Source organism: Miniopterus natalensis, chromosome 20 (assembly GCF_054644295.1).
Source record: "Miniopterus natalensis isolate mMinNat1 chromosome 20, mMinNat1.hap1, whole genome shotgun sequence".
Lineage (NCBI taxonomy): Eukaryota > Metazoa > Chordata > Mammalia > Chiroptera > Miniopteridae > Miniopterus > Miniopterus natalensis.
The window spans coordinates 13,533,003-13,555,671 of NC_142100.1; the positions used below are offsets into that span (position 1 = coordinate 13,533,003).

Genomic DNA, 22,669 nt, shown 5'->3' on the forward strand with positions numbered 1-22,669 from the left:
CATTTACAGCACATAAAGATGGTATGGGGTGGGGGACAAGATAACAATGAGGGGTTCCTGGTGGTTTTGTGCTTTGGTGGCAGATTGTGCCCTGAAGGGTCTGGAAAAAAGGGGATACTCAGACTTTCCAAAGGTATGTTATCTCAGATGCAAAAAAGACAGTAGGCTGGGACAATAATACCCACCATGACTTGCTTTTAGTTAAGTTTCAATTTCAGACCATCCTGTTGTTACTAGGAAACCCTGATGGGGCTCGGTGGGGCTCGGCGCTGCCTGTTGCTGTATCCAATTCAGCTGAGGCTGGGTTGAATCTTATAAGGCCTTTACTGAGAAGGCCAGTCAACCAAGACAGTTCATTGTTAACTGTCCTGTACCCACCAATGCAAAAGAAGTATGTGTCTCTCCATTTTACTTTTTTATCCAATCCCAGAAATCCGCCCCCCTTTACTTTCTCCGGCTTCCCTAATTTATCACCAGTGAATTCCATGTAACCCTCCTATGCCTCCTCCTTTTATTTTAACGTATAAAATAAGCTGCAAAACAGCCTTGTTGAAGGGAACCAACAAGCACCCAAAACCTGTCTTCAGGAGTGGCCTGAGGGACCGGGTTATATGGGGTAAACTGAGGCTGGGAATGGAATGCAGCTCTGTGCAGTCCTGGAAGTCATTCTTTTGATCTTGGTCACCTGGGGAGGTCTCGATAAGGTGATAGCTTAACCCATTGTTCACAGCTGCTGCGCCACCTGCTTAATTGTTTGTCCTGATTTCAGTCCTGGATCAAGAGGAGTGCAGGGTCCAAAGGCCTAGGAGAAAGAAGCCTAAGGGAAAAAAACTTAAATCCCTTACATAAGTATATGTGTTCTACAATTTTATTACGAACACCATAAACCTGAAGTCAATGCTTGGGTTTTCGAACACGTCTCGGAAGTTGAACATGGCATATGGCTTCCACCGGGGGTAAGATCCTGAGGCCTAGCTGTTGGCTGTTGATCCCTCAGCTTTCCAGTGTTTCAGAACTCCAACAGTCTTCCAGAACGGGTTACATTTGAAAACCAAGGTACCACTGTATAATTATATTTCAGATTAATTCAGGTGCTCAATCTTTGGAAATTATAAGTGCCCCTATCACTGTGTGGTGACTTTAAGTCTCTGAGTTTGTAAGGCCCCTGAGCTTGTCAGGTTTAGTATGTGGCCCCTTTTTGGTCCACACATTCCCCTTTCAGTCATAAATTAATCTGGAAGAGTGCACTAATGACCGACCTTTGGTTGAATAACATGGCCCCATGGTGCTAGGGAGGCTCATTCCTAGGAAGTCTCAGTCAGCTCCTGTCTTGCTCAATGATGGACCACTGGGGATGGGGCAAGACAGTAATCATGGCTGGAATCAAGTTCGAGTTTTTCTTCAAAGTGAAAGGCAGGTAAATGGGTGGCAGTAAAGTCTTATGGGCCTTTATTAAGAAAAACACTGGATCATTTCTAACCTATAAACTATCATGATCCAGGTTTTACTGTCTGTCTCACTTCTATGCATTTTACATCTAGTGTAACATTTATGTATACAGTAGTTTGAGGGCACACCATACATCTTTTCAGTTTTTTATAATCTGACTATGAGATGAATTCCTATTTACTATGGCCTATCTACTTCCCATTGGAAGCATTCCAGTGCCATTCGTTATTAATCTGATTCCTGCTAGTCATGCGATTGGAAGCTATAACTTTAAGGTTTATTTGGGGACAAGATTGTAAGAGCACAATGCCATAAATTATAATTACATAATTCCAGAGGTTAGTAAGAGTTTCATAAGTAAACTTCCTGTGCCTCAGCAGCAGTTATAAAGGTCTATCTTTTGATAGCCATTTCAGCTTCCATCTGAATTAGTATAGTTAGTAGTCTTTGTTGGGTTAGGGAGTAAGCACATTCCCATAATTAAGTTCTAGCATTTATACATAAAATTCCTTTCTCAATATTTCATTTTCACTAGCTTTCTACAATTTCCCTTGATCTTTGTCTCTTTTTACTCATTTAGAAATAACCAACTTATTAGAATGAACTACTTCCTTTTAATTTCTCTTAAAAATATGCACATCCCTTTCCTTCCTTTTGTAATAGCATTAAATTTCAAGAGAAATTATAAAAAAGAATATTATTGGTAATACAAAAGTTATCTTGTGCACCTTTAGCAATAATTAACAGTTGGGCTTATATACACAAGGTTTGAGAAAAGCCTAAAGAACAAGTATAACTATTATTAATATTAGCAGACAGGTAAAGACAGTCAATGTTCAACATCGATTTGTAGGTACACAGGCCTCGTTGATGTCTTGGGATAGCTGTCTGTCTCTGATGTTGGCGGCTTCTCATTCTGCAGAGCCTTTGATCTCCACTGTAGATGGAGGCAAGTGTCAGAGACTAGGGTAGATGTCCACTCAAGGTTAGGCATCTGATAAGGTCCATCCTAACAATGTTGGAGAGAGTCTTTAATTAATGCCTTTTCCAAAGGACAAAAATCTCCTGGTTGTAAGTCATAGTCTTTAAAGTCTTTGTCTTGAGGGAGCACATTGTGAAATGAATGTCACTAATTTACCAGTACCTATAAGCTGGTTAATGAGCTTTTTCTTTTTTTAATCCTCACCGAAGGACGTGTTCATTGATTTCTAGAGAGAGACAGAGAAAAACATTGATGTGAGAGAGAAATATTGGTTACCTCCCACATATGCCCCAACTAGGGCTGGGGATCGAATCCAAAACCTAGACATATGCCCTGACCAGGAATCCAACCCATGACCCTTTGATGTATGGGACGATGCTCCAGTCAACTGAACCAAAAGCAATATGCTTTTGATGATAATACAGATTATCTCTTTTTCATAAGGTTGATTCATACGTCCCTTCATCTAGATTATAGATGCATAGGGTGGCTGGTGACTATTTCATAAAGAAAGGCTGTGTTTACCAAAAGAAGTAGATTTCGGGTTGAGGAGTACTATGAGAAGAGGTTTTGGCGAAGGGAGATTAAAAGCTTCTGAAAAATTACCTAGTTTAGTTTTAATTGTACCATTTGTATGCTCTACCAATCTGGAGAACTGGGGGTATTGGCACAATGTAAATACTGTAGAATAGGCCAAATACTACAAATGGGTCGCATTATTTGCCTAGTAAAATGAGTCCCTCGACTCATTTCCCAACTCAGAGGGAATTCTCCAATTTGGAATTAATTTTTCATTAATAATAATTTACCTACCATTAAGGCTGTTGCTCTCATGTAAGGAAATGCTTCAGGTCATCTAAATCATAACCCATATTTGTATTCTTGAGATGATGGTATTTTGATAAAATCCAATTTCCATACCCCAAATGGATCTAAAGGAAGAGGGAAATGTCCTTGAGACCTGTGGAGTGATTTTCCAGGGTTATATTTTAGGCAGATACAACATCTGTTACACTTTATGAGCTACAGGTACTACAGGAATGATGGCTGAAAGGCCTGTCAGGGGGGACCTATAACAGATCTGAGCACATGCTTCCCTTCTTGGTACCTGACCCATGCACTCAAACATGTGAGGGGCTTGATCAAGTACTCACCGTGTGCCAGCCCCATGCAGGGTTCCAGAGGTCCTGGGAGCCTTTTCTGAGTTGTGCAGCCTCGGACAAATCACTTAACTATTCTGATCCTTAGTTTCCTCATGCGTAAAAGAGCTAACAAAAGTCTCCACCTCATAGGGCAGCTGCTGGACTATCACAGAGATGAGGTTCTTAAAGTACAAAACAAATGGTCGGACCAAGAGTCAGTGCCCAAGACAGAGAAGAAAGGAGACTCAGGAGGGTACAGTCAGGAGAGAGAGAGGGGAGGCAGTGCCCAGGGAGGGGCAGGAGGATAGGAGGGGAGGCCATCAAGTGCAGAAAAGCCCCAGGGTCCCATTGGGGGATGGGAGCAGCTGGGGATAAAGGCCACAGGTCAGGGTCTTCCCAGCCATTGCTCTTGCCTCTGTCCCCAGCGTGGCCATCCTGATTTACCTGAGCTGTAAGTACCAGACGGCGGACCACTGGTACCCATCTGACCTGCAGGCCCCCATGCGCATCCATGAGTACCTGGGCTGGCATGCTGACCGTATCCGTGGCACCTTTGGTGTGTCCCTGTGGGCCCAGGTGAGGAGAGGCATCTGGGGAGTGGTTGACTGTCAGGGACCTGGGAGGAGGCAGGGGCCATAGACTGAGCCTACACTTTGCCTCTGTCAGGTGCTGGCACCGCTCATTGGGGTTCAGCTGCCCGAGGAGAAGTTGAAGCGCAATAGGACCGCTGTGGACCAGGCGCTGCAGCACCTGGAGGACAAGTTCCTGGGGGACAAGGCCTTCCTCACTAGTCAGCAGGTGACGCTGGCTGACCTCATGGCACTGGAGGAGCTGATGCAGGTATTAGCTGGTGGAGTGGCATTTGTGGGCAGCATCCCTCTATAGCCACCTGCATTAGACAGCAGGGCTGAGGCCTACAGAAAGTTAGGACTTTGCCCAGCATCACAGAGCAAGTTTCTGGCTGAACTGGTGCTGGAGCCATTACCTGTTGCTTCCCTCCTGAGTGGGATTTCATCCTGGTGCTCTTGGGCCCTGAGTTGGCATACTGCCATGGGCCTCACATGGAGGTTGGGAAAGGGACCTGACACCTGTGCCAGTGCTCCTGGCATTGGAACCTCCATATCCTACCAACTTTCCCATCCTTGTCCCCACAGTGCGTGGCTGTTGGCTATGATGTGTTTGCAGGACGGCCACGACTGGCTGCATGGCATAAGCGCGTGAAGGCTTTCCTGGGTACTGATCTGTGGCAGGAGACACATGAGTACATCTTGAACATCCTGGAACTGGCGGCCAACAAAAAACTCCCGCAGCCTCCCCCTGAAGCCTATGCAAATATGCTGCTTCGTATTTCCAGGATCCCCTGAGGGATCTGGGTTAAGGCTGATTGGGGGTCAGAAGATTAACAATATCCCTTCTGTTTCTTACTTGTCCCTTTTCATCTTTTTCATCGTGTTTTTCAGTCTCTTGTCTCTGACTCCAGGAGGAGCTCTGCACAGGGAGGACAGTGACTGTCCTTGGCAGTGTTTCTCCTCAGGTGTAGCAGACATAATCAATAGAAGATTAAAACCCACCATATGTATAGAAAGAGCTCCTAAAATTCAATAACATGAAGAAAAACAAAGAAAGTAAAAATCAGCAAATGTTATTGGTCTTTTCAATATAATGAAGATTCTGAACACTTTGATAAGAAACCAAGAATTCTTGCTTTTATTACATTGTTGTATTATATGTATGGAGTAAAATGTGTACCAGGAAACTTCATCATAGTTAACCAAAGTGACTTACTGTGTCATGCTGACAGCTTCTATGGTGTCAGTGGCTTGGCCTTTTCTCCCAGCCCCTAGCCAGGCTGGGTTATGTGCTGTCCCGGGAACCAAGCCACAGGGCCTGCAAGTATGTGTGTTTGTTTGTGTGTGTGTCAGATGGTGTCCCCCAAAGCCCTGTCCCCTGGCAGGCTTCAGTTCCTGTGAAAAGAGTGGGAAAGCATCATGGCCCCTTGCACAGGTCAGGAAGGCAAGAGAATGGCTCCAATCTCCTTGGGTCCCAGAATGGGGCCAGGGCATCTTCCTGAGAAGCCTTGGCTGGGTCCCTAGGAGGGCCAGGGCCACTTCAGTTTGCTACCCACTCCATGACCCACCTATCAACCAGTATAGGCCAGTGTGGATGCCAAGCCATGGCTGTCCTCTGGGTCCATGGTGGCCCTGTCTATAGTGCAACCCTCAGCATCCCAAACCTGGGTCCTCACAGAGAGAAGCACATAGGGCAGCCCAAGAAGAAGGCCTGTGAGGGCTGAGAGGCAAGCCAGCGGGGCTGGGGAGTGCAGCACCCTGGGTGAGGGGGCACTCTAGCTGTGGGACGGTGCTGCACAGGGAGCATGGGATCAGACTTGGACTACAGAAAACCCCTCTTTTGCTGTGTGGACCAGGACCAAGGGCCCAGAGTGGAGGCAGAGCAGCTGGCCTGGAAGCTGGTGAGGTTGGCCAGGTCATGCAGAGGCATGGTTGGGGGGTAAGAGATGCAGGATGTAGAGCGAGAGCATGACAGCAGTTGTCGATATAGGGGTGGGGTTGGGATGAAGAAGAGGAAAGACTCCTAAGTGTCTGGCCTGAGTCCCAGGGGGTGGGGGGTGCACACCTGAGGTGAGGAGCTCTGAAGGAGGGCAGTTGAGAGGGCAGGACAGTTAGTGTGGACAGAGGCAAGGCCTGGGCTGGGGGTGGGTGGTATATATGTGTATGTGTGTGTGAGACACAGTGGGAGGGAAGACACAGAAGACCTTAAAGACCTGAACGTTGTGCCCACCAGCTCCTCCCAGCCTGCCTGCCTGTGTCTCCACTACTTGAAAGAAGATTGTGAAAGCCACCCTGGCTGTCCCAACCAAAGATCAGGACAATGCAGGAGGGCAGGTGTTCGGCCCCATCTAGAGGGAGGGAGCAAGAGGTGGGAGTGTCCACGGGCCCTATGGAAGAGGAAGAGGGCCAGGCTGGGGACCCTGCTTTTGCAAAACCCAGGACCAAACCCCAGCAGGGGTACACCCAACCTGCTGCCACTCCCTAGAGGCCAGGGTGGATAGCAGCTTGGCAGGCACCCAGCCAGTTGTGAAGAAGTAGGCTGTAGGGAAGGGCACAGACTACAGGCCCATTGAGAGGCCTAGCAAGCCCCAGGAGGCAGTGCTGAGGGGAGCCCAGGTGAGGCCAGACCCAGGCACAGCGATGGCCTTAGCTCTTTCTGGACCTATACTGGCACCCCTGCCCTGCCATTTACATTTTCCCCAGGAAGAATGGTATATCCCCTTTGAGTTGTAGCCTGTGGAGCTGGCCCTGGATGAGCCCAGGAGCTAGGAAGGCCCCATGGAGGGGCCACCTGGGGCCAGACTCTGCACTAAGCCTCCCCTCTCTGCCTCCCAGGGGAGCACCTGAATCCTCAATTCCTGAAGGTGAACCCCCTGGGGAAGGTGCCTTTCCCTCAGGGATGGGGACTTCCTGCTGGCTGATAGGTGATGGTGATCTGGGATAGCCTGGGCTGAGAACCAGGCTCACCTGGGTCTGGAGCCCATGGTTGGGGGAGGCAGAGAGAAGAAGGGAGAAAGCTGATACCCCTGGCTTGGAGACCTTTCTCTTCTTCCTTTCAGCCTGCCCAGCTTGGAGGGCAGGGGCTGGACCAGGGGACTGCATTGGGGCTAAAGCTGGGAGTTTCAGAGTGGAGAGTAGGCAGAGGCCACCCAGTCAGGCCCAGACAACCTGGAGTGAGGCTTGAGGTGAGTCCCTCCCCAGATGTCTCGAACATGTCCTTTCAGAGTCACAGGAGCCAGGCAGCCCCAGGGTGGCATCCCGCTCCCCAAAACCTCACTCTGCCCCTGGGCAGGTCAGAAAACTTCCTGCCCCAGGTTTCTCCTCTGTAAAATGAGGCTTGCTTGAGACCCTGGGCTTGAGGGAGAACTGGCCCAGGAAAGGAACTTGGATACCCCTTGGGGAGGGTGTCCTTGGCAGGTCTGCCTTCCTCCCTCTGAGTGGGGAGCCTGATGCCAGAGAGCTGGGCCTGGAGGCAGAGGGCAGGTTGGAGTAGCAGCCAAGAGGGGAGGTTGAAATGGGGCCTAGGGAGGAGCACTTTGGAAGTGGAAGAATGGAGTAGTTTGGTGGGGGGAGATGCCACCTTGAGGAGGGTGTGGAGATGGGGGGGTCTTCCCCTGGAGGTGGAGTTAGAGAGAAACCCCATTAAATCGCAAATCTCCCTGCTTGTGGGACATGGAGCATCCCAGTCCTGGCAGGATGGGTGATCTCTGACACCCCTGTCCTCAGCATGGCCATCCTTTTATACTCGAGATGAAAGTACCAGATGGAAGCACACCAGAGCTGCAGGCCTGTGCCCAAGTCCACAAGTACCTGGCAGGGCAGCACACTGCTATCTAGCTGCCTGCCACCAATATCTACCTGTGCAAGGTGAGCCTACCTGCCCTACTGTGCAGGACTGGGCAGGAGCCAGGACCCCCAGAGCTGGAAGAGAGCAATTGGTCCTTATGCTGCTGCCCCTCCACTGCCCTGGGCAAACATTGCTAATCTTTCACAGCACTTTTCTCCCTGAGCCCGAATGAAACCTCAGAATCCTGAATACAGCACCCCAGAGGGCATCACTCATGAATGCTGGCTGGGGAGCAGGGGAGAGGAGGCCCGGGAGCTTGGAGGAGCACAAGATAAGCTGCACTTTCTCTTCCTGGCCCAGTCTCTCCTGCCCCACTTTTCCAGGCAGCTTGTGGACACAACACAGCTGGAGCGGCTGTTGGGGAGGCTGATTCCTGTTCTGCAACACCTGGATCAGGAAGGTCCTGGAGGCCAAATCCATCCTAGCAACTGAGCAGGTCTCCCTGGTGGACCACGCGGCCTTACAGAGCTGATGCAGGTGAGTTTCTCCAGTTTGCTCACCCTCTGGGGGTTACATTGGACTGGGTTGAGCCCTCAGCTCCAGCTACCCTGTCTTCTTAACTCACCGTTGTGGGTTGTGACCTATTCCGAGACGTGGCCGCCTGCATGGAGGCTGCCCTGGGCCCTGAGCTTGTCTAGGAGGCCCACAGGCTTATGCTCCAGCCTCGGGACCCTTCTCAAGAGTTTCCCCAGGACCCCCAGCTGGCCAGGAGCTGGTGCAACAGCTACAGGAGTGGCTCCGCTGAGACAAATGCTGCCTACTCTCCTGCACCCTGCTATCTGCAATAAACACTCTGTCTCTAGCTTCACTCTGCCCCAGGAAATGGGTCTTCCCATTTCTGAGCAGCCAGGGAATCTCCCAAACCTCACAGCAGAGTGAGGAACACTCAGTCCTCCACACAATGTCTACATTCTTCAGCCGCCAGGTGCTAAGTTCCAGGTGCATGGCCTGGCCACTGCTGGTCCCAACCCAAGCAGGAAGTTTCTGGGCTCCTCTGCATAGCATAGCCTAGTTAGCCACCCCTTGACTCCTCCGTGGCATTGTCCCCAGTTTATTTTTTATTTTTATTTTTTATTAAATATGTCTTTATTGATTTGAGAGAGAGAGGAAAAGAAGGGGAGAGAGAAAGAGAGAGAAACACCAATCGGTTGCCTCCCCCATGTGTCCTGACTGGGGATCTAACCTGCAACCTGGGTATGTGCCCTGACCAAGAATCGAACCTACAACCTTTTGGTGTACGGGACAATGCTCCACCCAACTGAGCCACACCACCCAGGGCTGTCCCCAATGTTTTAACAGCTCCTGTTTCTCTTTCTCCCAGTCCTTTTCTAGCCACAGTTTAGGCTAGATTGGTCAATGAATATGTCTAATCTCTGCTTCTGGAAACTTCCAGGGTTAGATCTCATTACCCATCCTCCTTCTGGACCCTGCAAAGCCCCTTTGGTCACGTTTCACATTGAAGGCCTGGCCCTGGGAATTCCCTTGAGTAAGCCCTTGTCACACTCTGGCCATGGACGAACACATTAGCCTGAGGGAGGGGAAGGACAGAGTCGCAGCCACTCCCTAGTCCTGTACCCTCTCGCTCCCATTTCTGAGCCAGGGGCCTCCCCTCAGCATACTCCTGGGTCTCCTCAGAATCCTGCTGCTGTGAGAATTCCAGGTTTCATGGACACATGAGAACACCAAGTGAAACAGAAGTTCCAGAATGTGGGCTCCTGGGCCTGGGTTGGACAGGCTGGCGGGCACAGGACCAGGGGCTCAGGCTGCCTATAGGCTCAGGTTCAGGACCTGCTGGCTGTGGCTGGAGGGGGCCCAACAGACATCTCAGCATGGGCCTGGAGCTCTACATGGACCTGCTGTCAGCGCCCTGCCGTGCCGTTTATATCTTTGCCAGGAAGAACTGCATCCCCTTTGACTTCCAGTTTGTGGACCTGCTGAAAGGTGATCACCCACTGCTTCTCCGGGCATGCCTGGTTCTAGGAGTAGACAGGGCACAAGGTTGGGGTGTTTCTGAAATGTAGAGACAGAGACCAGGGAGACTATCTCTTCCCAAAGTCCACAGGGGAAGAAAAGGTTTCCAAGGGAATTGTAGGCTGTGCGCCTGTCCAGCCTACCTTCGCTAGTCCCCACTAATTCTGCCCCACTGTGATGAACAGGCTTTTAGAGGGTAAAGTGGGAGAAAGAGCTGCCGAGGGGCCCCTGGGCTCCCACCCAGTGCCCTCACCTTCTCCTTGTGGGAGTCTAGACTCTTGTTAGGTGCAGCATCCGCTGATGAGGTGGGCAAAGGTCACAGAAGTGTCTGGTCATCCCATATCCAAGAGTCCAGATGCTGCTTGGTCTACACCCACCCTCTCCCAGCATTTAAACCTGTTCAGGGTGACATAGACCCTGGTGAGGCTCAGGGCACTGGTCTCCAATGCCCCCCCCCCCCACTCCAAGCACAGAGGGGGCTCTAAAAGCTCAACTCGCAGGAGCCTCTAGAACATAGAGGCGGATACACAGGAGCTCCAGAAAAGAATGAGCTATGAGTGGAGCCCCAGAAATGTTTCTAACCAGAGACAGCTGGTCAAGGAAGAGTTAAAACTTCTGCTCCCACACTGGGTTGACTACAAGTGAGAGGCTCTTTTTTGAATTCCAGCTGTTTCCAGCTGTGTGCTAGGGCTGAGGCTACCAGCTGCCAGCTGTGGCTTTAGGCCCCGGAGTTGGGGATGGGACTGGCATCCTCAGCTTCTGTGAGCCAAAGAGTTGTCCTGGTGTCACAGAGCTTGGGACGGGGGCAGGAGCCATGATCCTGATCCTGCACTGCACTGACTTGTCCTCTGACCTGGGGTGCGCCGCGATGTCCTCTGGGCCTCAGTTTCCCCTTTTGAGAAAATGGAGAGAAGGGCATTTCTGCCTCTGGGACACCTGGCTCTCTCTTTCCTGGGGTGTCAGCAGCCTCAGACCCATCCTGCCCCTTTCAGGTCACCACCACAGCAAGGAGTACATTGAAATCAACCCCCTGAGGAAGCTGCCCAGCCTCAAAGACGGAAAATTTATCTTATCTGAAAGGTAGCAATCTTCCTGGGGCCCTTTCTCCAACATTACCACGCTCTCCTTTTTACTCCCATATTTCTGCACATGCTGTTCCCTCTCTGGATGGCCTTTCCTAATGCCATCCACCAACTCCCACTCACCCCGCAGGTCTCCCTTCCTGCCCTCGCTGACTAGTGGACTGATGGCCTTTCCCGGGGCCTTTGGGCTCATTCTTCCCCTGGGAGAATGTCAGTGCCTAGAGTCCACCTGTGGCTGGAAGCTCCACATTGGGTCCAGGCCACATGGGGGGGCGGTCGTCAGCGTAGCAGAGCTGGGGAGAGCAAGAGCAATGCCCTGCCCTTTCTGCAGCGTGGCCATGCTCCTCTACCTGTGCCGCAAGTACAGCGCGCCCTCCTACTGGTACCCGCCAGACCTGCACACGCGCGCCCGCGTGGATGAGTTCATGGCCTGGCAGCACACGGCCATTCGGCTGCCCATGAGCAAGATACTCTGGATCAAGGTGCGTGGGTCACAGCTGGGGCTGACCGCTGGTGAGCTTAAGCAAGTGTCCCTCCGTTGCTGAGCCTCATTTCCTCAGCTCCCTTCCCCGCCTGCCTTACAGAGTTGTTAGGAGTGTGGAGTGAACCACCGGCTATGAAAGCACCTTGTAAAGGCATGGGGAAGGGCACCCGGGAGGGGCTGATCTCACTCAAACCAGGATAGGACTCAAGAAATTTCATTCTAAACTAGACTATTTCAGAGTCGAAGGGCCCATAGATACCACCAATTTGAAGATGACAAATAACAGTTATGCTTAGCGGTAAGGATATGTTCTGAGAAATTTGTGGTTAGGTGATTTTATTGTTGCGCAAACATCACAGAGTGTGTTGAAACAAACCTAGATGGTGTAGCCTATAGGCTATATGGCACAGCCTATTGCTTCAAGGCTGCAAGCCTGTATAGCATGTTAATGTATGAAATAACATGAGATTAGATCAAGGACAAGAGAAAATGATGCCATCAGGAGATGTGATAAACACAAGATGTTTGAGGCTATTGCGGGCATAACACAGAATACTGTTTTACAGAAAACTTTTTTTTTAATAAGTAGAAAGAATACACTCTAAAAAAATGATAAAAGTATAGTATAGTAAATACGTAAACAGAAAGATAGTCATTTATTATCATATATACTGTATATAATTGTACATGATATACTTTTATACAGCTAGCCTCATGGTAGGTTTGTTTACACCAGCATCACCACAAACCCATGAGTAATGGGTTGCACTACATTATGAGAGCCATGAGATCACTAGGCAATAGGAATTTTTCAACTCCATTATAATCTTATGGGGTCACTGTTGTATATGTGGTCCATCATGGTCCATGACTGTAAAAAAAATGTGCCCATACTGCTCATCCTACACTTGTGACAGACATTATGAATCAATCACAGGATTCTTTCTTACTGGGATCTCAAAAGTCTTCTGAACAATGGCCCCAGGTAGCTACCACCAACCAGAACTGCTGAAAGAGGTGAAACCACTTTAAATCCTTGATTCCGTCCAACACCTCTCTAGCAGACAAAGGTACTGAGGCCTGGAGGGTCAGGCCTGAGGCACTAGGGTGCAGCCTCCTCTCCCCTCCTCTCCCCAACCCTGGCCAGCTGCTGATCCCAATGATCACAGGTGAAGAGGTTTCAGCTGAGAAGACAGAGGAGATATTAACAGAGGTGAATCGAAACCTGAAGCTGTTCGAGGAGAAGTTTCTGCAGGACAGGATGTTCATCACTGGGGACAACATCTCACTGGCTGACTTGGTGGCCCTGGTGGAGATGATGCAGGTGTGGAGTTTGGTGGTGAGAAAATGAGTGTAGGCAGGGGTAGGGACTCCTCTGTGATCAGTGGGGCCATAACCTAAGGATAGGTTGGTGAAGAGGGAGACCTAGAGGCTGTGGAAGCCAAGTCTGGGTGGCTGGACTCGATCTGGGACCATAGGAAACAGAAAGTTTTGAACCGGGGAGGATCACTATCCACACTTCACAAAGATTCCTTAGTGTGGGTAGGAGGTAGAGGGTGAGCCTGGGACAGGGAGAAGAACACAGCATTTCTTGGTCAGTCAGCCAGGATCTTGGATGCCTCCACCTCCTGATGGACTCTCTAGGTAGTGTCCAGAAGCCTCCAAAGTGTCCTTCTGGCTGATGTGCTTCTTTTTCAGAGCTTCAGATAATTGTGCAGAGCAGCTCCCCTGCCTCTGGATCTCAGGGGCATCCACTGTGCATTTGGGGGCATACCTGGGTGTGGGGCATCTATGTAGCTTCTTCATGCAGGGGAGGGTGTGTAGGATGGCCAGTTTAGAACCTGGCTGGTGTCTTGCAAGGCCAGCATAATTTCTGGCCAGTTGTAAAGTGGCCATTTTGGTGCACAGTCAGTGCGCAATGCAGATCAGCACCAGGAAAACCCATTGCAGGTTTTCTGTCCCAGGTGGTGTAGCCCCTACGTGTCACCTCCACCCCTTACATTTCTCCCACCCCATCCTCATATGGGCCTCCTGAACATCTTGGGTGCACATTTCTTAGGCTGCCTGCTGGGTCTCCCATTCCAGCCCCTTTGCTTGACCACAGAGGGAGGTTCAAATTGGGGGGGGGGGGAGGGAGTGATTCCTCCCACCTTCATCTGGGGACAAGAGGTTTCTCTGAAAGAAGGCAGGACCCATGTGAGGCTTCACACTGGAAAAAGTAAGAGCCACTTGGGCCAGGGCTCACCTCAGAGAGGAATTAGGAGCCTTGGAGCAAGACCAGTGACCAAGAACCCTGGGAATTCTGGATCTTCCATCCCCATACCACATCTATTACAGAGCCTGTGAGCCCTTGTCCAGGCCTCGGGAATCAGCAGACTAACTGAGGCTGTAGGAGGAAAGCCATGAGGGGCTGGTCCCCAGATTTACTATGCCTTCCACCTTGTCATCCACAGCCGATGGGGGGCAACTACAATGTCTTCCTTACCAGCTCCAAGCTGGCCGAATGGCGCATGAGGGTGGAGCTAACCATTGGCTCTAACCTCTTCTGGGAGGCCCACAACCGGCTGGTGAAGTTGGCAGAGTGGGACTGTTCAACATTGGATCCAATGGTCAAAGACAGGATCAGTGAGATGCTGCGCAAGTTCACGTAGGCTCTCTGAGCCTCCTTCCTTGGGACAGATGCTGAAAACAACTGTTTCTTTGCCTAATAAAGAACTGGAACAACCACCGTGGCTGCTGAGCCTGCAACAATTGGTGTGAGCATAGGGTCTGATGTGGAAGTGGGTGGGAGTGGGTCCTCCCAGCTTCCCAAAGAATCTAAAAATTAACGGTTAAATATGTTAAACTGTCAATAGTGATAGTCGATGACTTCAATACTCCCCTATCAATAATGCATAGAATAATGAGACATCGGGGATGATCAGAAGATCATCAGGGAAATAGAAGACCTGAACAACACTATAAATCAATCGAATCTACTATATATACACACAGGACACTCAAGAACAGCAGAATAAACATTCTTTTCAAGTGCATGTGGAATATTCTCCATGATAGACCATATGCTCAGCCATAAAATCTAAGTTTAAACAAATCAAAATCATAGCAGTGTATGTTCTCTGAACACAATGGAATAAACCAGAAAGTCTGGCTCCAGACTCTATGCTCTTAGCCCCACACTCCATAGATCCTGGTGCTAGCAAGTGTCAAAGCCTTGGGGTTCATGGTCAGCATTTCGTGACAGCTCATTTCACTCCAGTTGCACACCCTGGAATTTGACAGCCTTGGTCTTCCTGCTTTTGTCAGCACAGGCGTCACATTCCCTGGGTTTGTTGTTTTCCTTCTCTGGGCTCCGTTTCTCCATCATTAAAATGATAAGAAGAAATACAGCAATCCCACTTCTGGTGTATATCCAAAGGAAAAAAAACAACAGGATATCCGAAAACTTTCTGGGTTTGTATTCACTCCTGTGCCTTAATTTCCTCATCTGTGAAATGGGGATGATAGGAAATTCTCATTCATGCCAATAGATGAAACTTGAAGCCATTATTCTAAATTCAGTGAACCTGTCACAAAAGACTGGGACCGGAAGCCCTTAGCGCGACACTTGGAGGGGTGACCACCCCATCACTACCCCTCTGGCTGGGCCCTGAGCCCCTGGCCGCAGCCCCTCTCACACGCCCCAGTGGCACCAGCCATTGGACCAAAGTGTCCAGGCGCCGGGAGCGGCCCAATGGGGAGCGGCCTCCAGGGGGCGTGGCCACGTTGCCAAATCTTGTTCCACGTCTCAGAGTTCGGTTTGCTGTGCCCCTTGGGTCGCGAGTTTGGTGCCCCGACCCCGCCATGGGCCTGGAGCTCTACCTGGACCTGCTGTCGCAGCCCTGCCGCGCCGTCTACATCTTCGCCAAGAAGAACGGCATCCCCTTCGAGCTGCGCACCGTGGAGCTGCTCAAAGGTGGGCCGGGCGGGGTTTCGGCCCCGGAGAGGTCGGGGAGGACCCTGGAGGCCAGACATCGCTTAGGGGGACCCCTCCCTGCGCCACCTCCTTCCTGGGGCGATCTCGGAAAAAAGGCGAGCCACCGGGAAGGCCTGGGATTCTTGTAATCCCCCAAACTCCGCTTGGGCCCACAGAACAGAGGCCAGGGCTCAGCTGAGGCCAAATAAAGGGGGGCGGGGAGCGGGAGGCGGGGGCATGAGGAAAGATGGAGAGAGCTGGCCAAGAAAGGGGTGCCCCTGGGACCTTTGGAAAAGAGATAAGGACAGGAGGAGAGGCGTTAAGGCGGCCAAGTTAGAGACGGGGACAGAGTCCAGTCCCCCCTCTGTGGTCTCCAACTGCTGAAACTTTGCAACAGCAGGCACTGCACCCACTTTCCAGCCCTGCTGTCTGCACTGGCCCAGTGTGCACTGGAGTCTCCTCCTATCCCTTCCTCCTCCTCCTCAAGCTTTGCCTTTATTCATCTTGCCCTGTGTTTCTCTTATTCCTGACGGGGAGGGGTCACTCCATGGGGTATACTGGGAATGGCAGGGGCATTTGGGAGACTCGGTGAACCCTGAGTAGGAGGATTTGTTTCTCTGGCAGGCCTCCAAGGCCCCAAGACACAACTGGCACACCAAGTCCTGGCATTTGGGTGTAGAATCCACGTATTGCTTGGGGGAAAAGTAGGATGATTCTTGGCTGAGCCTTCCACCCCACACTTCTCCACCATGCCTTTTCACCTTTGCGATGGCCTGACTTTCTGTCTGATTCATCATCTCTTCCCAGCCTCCTCTGTGGACTGTCTGCCACATGTCCTGCCTAGGGGTAAACTCTGCAGAGTGTGGGGCAGGAGAGAGGGCATGAAGACAAAGGGATGCCCCAGCCAGGTTGTCAAACAGAGGCAGGGTGCAGACAGAGATGTGTTTCACCAGGAGAGGAGGGAGGGTATCCTTAGTGAAGGAACAACTCAAAGGGAGGGAAAAGGGAGGGTGGTGGGTGTGGTTTAGGCTGGAGGGTTAAGGCAATTGTGTTTGGCTTTCAGAAGCTTTCCCCAACCCTGGGGTGTGGGGGAGCCACTGAAGGCTGTTGAGCAGGCAGGGATGAGACTTACGTGCCATTCAGAAGCTTCTCTCTGGGTGCATCTGTAGGAGCAGAAACCTCTCACATAAACTCAAGCGGAGGCTAGGATCCTGTGGGGAGTGAGGGATGGGACACTGGGCTGAAACTTTTGGGGACTGTGGGTAGGACCAGAATGTTACTGCTCAAGCTCCAGCACAGCCTAAAGGCAGGACCAGCTCAGTGTCCCCGGTGCCTAGGGCAAGGTGAGCAAGAGGACACAGAAGGGCCTGTAGAAGTTGGTTGCAGTTAAATCAATATCAGGAAAAGGCCACTTCTCTGTGTTTGGTGGCTTTACTTAGGGCACTGTAGGAAGTCACAGCTCAGCCACCCTGCACCTGAATCTTGGGACACCCCAAATATGAGCTCATGAAGTTGCTGATGATGCAAAGGAGATGGGTAGGGTGTATATGAAGGCCTGGATATAGCATCATGCCCTGTACCTTGAGCTGTGTTGCGGAGGGGTGTGCTGTGGGGGGAGGTTATGCCCCCTGGGACTTGCCAAGAGGTGTCCAGGCTTATTTTGCTCCATCCACCTGGCAGAGCATCTTCCTACTTTTCCCATAGTGGCCCCTACCAACCTATGCCATACAGGAAAGCAGTTGGGGGCCAGCAAAGAGCCATGAAATTGGGACCTGGGCATTGCAGGGACTGGGCACAGGCCATACAGGGCTCAGCGTCTTCCTCTTACCACTCACAATGATGTGCTCTTTGCAGGCCAGCACCTCAGCGATGCCTTTGCCCAGGTGAACCCCTTGAAGAAGGTCCCTACCCTGAAGGATGGGGACTTTACCTTGACAGAGAGGTAACTGGAGCTGTTGGCTTCTACCAGACCTTCTACCAGATCTTGTCCTAACCCTCTATTTTATAGACACACACAAAAAATTAAAGTCCTCAGATGTAAAGGCTCCCTTTGCCTGTCATCCCACAGAGCCAGGGCTGGCCCCCAGGCCCCCACCTGTTTGCTGGACCAGCCACAGAGATGGTTGGAAAAGCAAGCATGTGTTTTACTTTTGTACCAGTCTTGTGATTGTTGGGAAGAGTATCCCAGAGCAGGGCTGCAGGGCAGGGGTTAGTAGCATCACCCCCCATACAGGCAGTCCCTCTGGCCAAACTTGCATTGAGATGGCCCAGGGGTGTCTGGTCTGCCCAGTGGCTTCATCTCCCAGGTGCAGCTTCCCTGGGTGGGCCTCAACTATGGGAGGACTCCCAGAGTGTGGACGTTTTACATCACAACAGATCCCAAGAAGTGGAAACCTCTTTAGGGAAGGCCAAACATTTTCCTGGTTCTGCCCCTTTTGCCACCTACGCCACCCCTCCCACAAGAAGGAGCTTTAGAACTCATGTCTGGAATATAGAGGCAGATGCAACCTCAAAAAATTCTTCAGACCTTCTGCCAGTGCCATTTTTCCTTCCTGTTGCCTCTCCTGTCCTGAGACCTTGCGTTGCCTGGTGTTGAGCACCCATGGGTATCTGCCACGGGCGTCATGCAATATTAGTATGTCTCTGTCTCTTCTCTTCTCCTCGGGAGATCTGTGGCTCCTGGGGACCTGCCACCCTCCTCAGAGGCTGCATGAACAATTAGCTGGGAGCAAAAGTTGCTCCAGAGTATCTTGCACAGAGAGGTGAGTTGTTAAGCTGGGGTGTGGGGGCAGGATTCCTTCCTAATAGGAAGATGGGTCAGTGGCAGATACAGAGGTTTTCTGCTATTTTGGCTAAGGTGCCCAGCTCTTGGAGTACCCCAAGTTCCTGAAAGCCTTCCTGTAGCCCCAAATTCACACATCCTCTCTGCCCTTCCCAGTACATCCCTGTCTCAGTGCCATGACAGCCCCGATAACCCAGAGAAGGAAGAGAGCTCCTGGTCTGTTCTGCTCTTCCATGATCCTGCAGCAGCCCCAGTGTTTCCTACAAGAGCACAAAGGGGTGACAAAGAACAAAATGGATGATAGGAAAGCCTTGTGAATAATCAGGCCCTATGAGGCTGGTCTGAATGCCAGATAAGGATAGTAGATGCGGACTGGAGAGAATCGAGTTTCTTTAAGGCTCAGCTTTGATGCCATCTCCTCCAGGAAGCTCTCTCTGGCCCTTTCATCTGAAACTGTCTCTGAGCACATGGCAGAACACTCTGCTGTGGGATTTTGCCTGGGTGTTAACCTCAGAAGGACTGTCAGCTCTGCTGCCACCAAAAGTTGTGTGCCTGGGGCAAGTCTTTTCACTGTTCTAAGCCTGGCTTCCTTGTCTGGAAAACAAGGCAAATACCTTGACATGTTGTCAGGAAGATTAAAGAAGGGACTCTGTATAAAGCCTCTAGCACAATGCCCTTTCAACGCCCTCATGTTCTCCCCTCCCCTGCAGTGTGGCCATCCTGCTCTACCTGACACGCAAGTATAAGGTCCCAGACCACTGGTACCCTCAGGACCTGCAGGCTCGTGCCCGTGTGGATGAGTATCTGGCATGGCAGCACACGACCCTGCGGAGAAACTGCCTCCGGACCCTGTGGCATAAGGTGAGGCCCTCAGAGTGGGGCAGTGAGGACATTGCCTCAGAAAGGCTCAGGTACTGCCTGGCTGGTGTGGCTCAGTGGTAGAGTGTTGACCTATGATCCTACCATGTTATATGGGGGTGAGAACTGAAGCCTTGAGCCAGGGTCTGAGGATAGTCCTAGTTCCCTTAACCTGTATTGAATCCCAGGCTCCCCCGAGCAACTTTACTGCTCTCAGAATGAAACTCAGCATGAAGCCCCCCTCCTGAGCTCCCTATCCACACTGTCCCCCCTGAGAGCTGTCAAGCCTGAGGCTTTTGATGGCTTTGCCCTAAAACGCCCTCCTCCCTAAATCCTGGATACCTTTCTCCCCTGGCTAGTCTCCTTATTCCCTGGTAGCTCACTGGGTCAGAAGATGTTGATTCTATGCTTGAACCAACCTTCTTGGCTCTGCCATCTCTGGAAACTGACTGTCTCTTTCTGGGCCTCACTTTTTTAAAAAAATATGTTTTTATTGATTTTTTTTTTTTTTTTGAGAGAGAGAGAGAAACATTGATGAGAGGGAAACATGGATCAGCTGCCTCCTGCACGGCCCCTACCAGAGATGGAGCCCACAATGGGGCATGTGCCCTAATGGGGAATTGAACCAGCAACCTCTTGGTGCATGGATTGACACTCAATCACTGAGCCACACTGGCCAGGCTGGACCTCACTTTTTTATATACAATGTAAGTCATATAGTGTTATTTCTATATCATAGATGAGGAAATTAAGTCTCAGAGGATTGTGTATTTTGCTCTAGGTCATGCAGTTTATAAGTGATAGAATGGAGACCTTAAAAACCCATCCTCCTAATTACTTATACTGAGGGACTGATTTTATATTAGGAGGTTATAAAATAGATAGTTCCTAAGTCAGCCCCCTCCCTTCCACCAACGTTCAGGTTCCCTTTGAGTCATTCTTAAAGGGGTTTGAGCCCTTCAGAAGCCTCCGAGGTTCAGCCAATCAGAGCTCATGGAAGCAGGAATACTTCAGGAAAGAGGGATCCTTTGGGAATTTCCCCGCAGGCCCTCCCAGGACATGGAAGAAAGGGGTATGGAACCAGGAAGCAGTTCCAAGGCTGGGGGTAGGGGATGCTTGCCCTGCTCCCAAGGCTGAGCTGGACCTAACCCCCCATTTTGCCTGTCCATCCACCAGACAATGTTTCCTGATTTCCTGGGTGAGCCGGTATCTCCCAAGACGCTGGCGGCCACACTGGCAGAGTTGGATGTGACCCTGCAGATACTTGAAGACAAGTTCCTCCAGAACAAGGCCTTTCTCGCAGGGCCCCACATTTCCCTGGCTGACCTAGTAGCCATCACGGAGCTGATGCATGTGAGTGTTGTGGGCAGTGTGGGCCCAAAGGCAGGGTGGGTTGCTGAAGTCCTCCTCATGCCACCCCAACCTGGCCATGGGACTGTGCTTGTTTGTGGTTACCTCTTCTGAAGCTGTGTGCTTCCCACCCTAGGCAGATGTTGCTTGACCTCACCCATCCACCCCTGTCCTATCCCATCTCCCTACAGCCCGTGGGTGCTGGCTGCCAAATCTTTGAAGGCCGACCCAAGCTGGCTGCATGGCGCCAGCGCGTGGAGGCAGCAGTGGGGTCAGTCCTCTTCCAGGAGGCCCATGAGGTCATCTTGAAGGCCAAGAACTTTCCACTTCCAGACCCTGTCTTAAAGCAGAAGCTGATGCCTAGGGTGCTAGCCATGATCCAATGAGCCAGGAAGCCTCAGTCCTGCTCTGCCCTTGGCAGTTCACCCATGGGAGGCAGACCTAGAAAGCAGGAGTGACTTGCCTGAGTCCCATTGCTTCTGAGGCCAGGTCCCTACTCCCACCCCATCTTCCACTGCTGCTTGAAAACCATTAGATGAGAATAGCACACTCAGACCTTGTGTCCTTTAATCACTACATTTTGTTTTCAGTTTGGTAAGTAAACATAGGCTTAGCCTGAGCCTCTACTTCTAACTCTGTTGTGTGATTTATCTGACCTTTCTTCTGCCCTGGCCCTGGTCTTGGTCTCTATCCAAAAGACAACCCCCCCTTCCTAGGCCCTGTGGGTCAGCTTCTCCCTGCTGGTTGCCAAGTGTGAAATTAATAACAGCCCTCTAGCCTTCTAATTCTTCAAGAAAGTAATTTATCAGAAAGCATAGGGATCAGCAGGCATCCCCCGTGTGTTGGCTGGAGGCATGGTGGTAGATCAGTTGGCTGGGCCGGCCTCCCAGGACATTGCCCTTTGGCACCAAATACTCTAAGTCATGAGTCCTGCATTTGTCCTGAAGAATTGGTCAGGGAAGGGGAAAATCCTAACAGCAGCCCTCCTGGTGGCTACCTGTCTAAAGTTCAAGTGCCTAATGCTTCAAAAGGCCAAAGTTCAAAATTGGTTAGTGTTCGGAGTAAGGAAAGGTGCCAACTGAGAAGGTGGGAGACTTAGTGGTTCTTTAAGTCCATCTTACCAAAGTACATATTTCGGGCTGCTTTTATGTCAAGAAAAGGGGAAATGGGAGGGGCTGTCTTTGTAAAACTCAACCTCAAGCAGAATTCCTCTAATGATTAGCATGTCTATATGCAAGACAGCAGAAACTATTAGCCTGAAGGGCAAGGGAACAAAGCAGGTTTAAACAAGATGGAGTCAAAGAGAGACCAAGCATTTCACTGTTAATGGTCACTCAGAGCCTTAAGTGCCACACATAGGATCTGTAAACCATGAACAGGAATGGTGTGCTTAAATTGTATTTTAGAATATTCTGACTGCTGGTTGAACTGGAGGGTTGCCAGGGAGGAAGCAGGGAGATTGGATATTGCAGTAATCCAGTCAAAGGTGACTTGTGGAGGAAGGCAGACCACTGAATGGGGCTGGAGAACATGTTCCTTCCAGCCTGGAGAGGGCTGCAGCACTAGACTAGGAAGGCACTTTCCTGGGGGGATAGGGCTTCCTTAACTGGGGAATGGGGAACACGGGGGACCAAGGAAGCCAAGATATTCTCAAAATTTCCAGTAACTGATCCTCTTGCCAAGTGGCTTTCTCTTTATCTTTTGCTTGGGGGCAGTCTTCTTAACCCAGGAGGCTCTCTTAGAGAATAGGGCATTATAGCCACATGCCCGAGGAGCTCCAGGGCCTGTTGGAGGGACTTGGTCCTGCTGAACAAGTGGGAAGTTCTAGGCCCCCCTGCAAACCTTTAGATGAGCTCCACAGGGCTTCTGCTCCCTGGGAGGGATTAACTGGAGTGTAATGAATACACTCCAGGGGTTCGGAAGGACCGGCTAAATCTTTCTTGGAATGTGGGTTAGGCCTCTGCAGAGAGCAAGTCCAGACACCCTTCCCAGCCTCCGCCCTTGGCACTGCGCACAGGGCCTCGGGGAGATTGATGCCCCTCCTTCTGCTCCTCCCTAGTGTCTCGGATTTCCTTCCACCCTCAGCCTCCTCCCTGGGAGGATCGGGGCTGGGCCGTCCTTGGCGCCCCGTTTCCCACTACCATTACCCCAGTCCCATTTGACAGAGGTAGACATCGAGGTCCAGAGAAGGCCGCAAG

General features: G+C 50.9%; 3 protein-coding genes across 3 annotated transcripts; all 3 read left to right on the plus strand.

Moving 5' to 3' along the window:
• Window positions 1-3,948: 3,948 nt before the first annotated feature.
• LOC107530527 (glutathione S-transferase theta-2B-like) lies at window positions 3,949-5,435 on the plus strand (the record flags this gene model as incomplete). Its single annotated transcript, XM_087828783.1, has 3 exons — window positions 3,949-4,149; window positions 4,240-4,413; window positions 4,728-5,435. Coding segments are annotated over 3 exons (585 nt in total), but the record flags the coding sequence as incomplete, so codon positions are not given.
• Window positions 5,436-9,818: 4,383 nt separating this feature from the next.
• GSTT4 (glutathione S-transferase theta 4) lies at window positions 9,819-14,177 on the plus strand. Its single transcript, XM_016204223.2, has 5 exons — window positions 9,819-9,930; window positions 10,953-11,040; window positions 11,374-11,524; window positions 12,674-12,850; window positions 13,980-14,177. Exons 1-5 carry the CDS (start codon window positions 9,819-9,821, stop codon window positions 14,175-14,177), a joined length of 726 nt encoding a protein of 241 aa, XP_016059709.2.
• Window positions 14,178-15,282: 1,105 nt separating this feature from the next.
• On the plus strand, window positions 15,283-22,063 carry LOC107530525 (glutathione S-transferase theta-1). The gene is made up of 5 exons (XM_016204302.2): window positions 15,283-15,481; window positions 17,336-17,423; window positions 18,974-19,124; window positions 20,298-20,474; window positions 20,663-22,063. Exons 1-5 carry the CDS (start codon window positions 15,370-15,372, stop codon window positions 20,855-20,857), a joined length of 723 nt encoding a protein of 240 aa, XP_016059788.2. The 5' UTR covers window positions 15,283-15,369; the 3' UTR covers window positions 20,858-22,063.
• The last annotated feature ends 606 nt before the right edge of the window (window positions 22,064-22,669 follow it).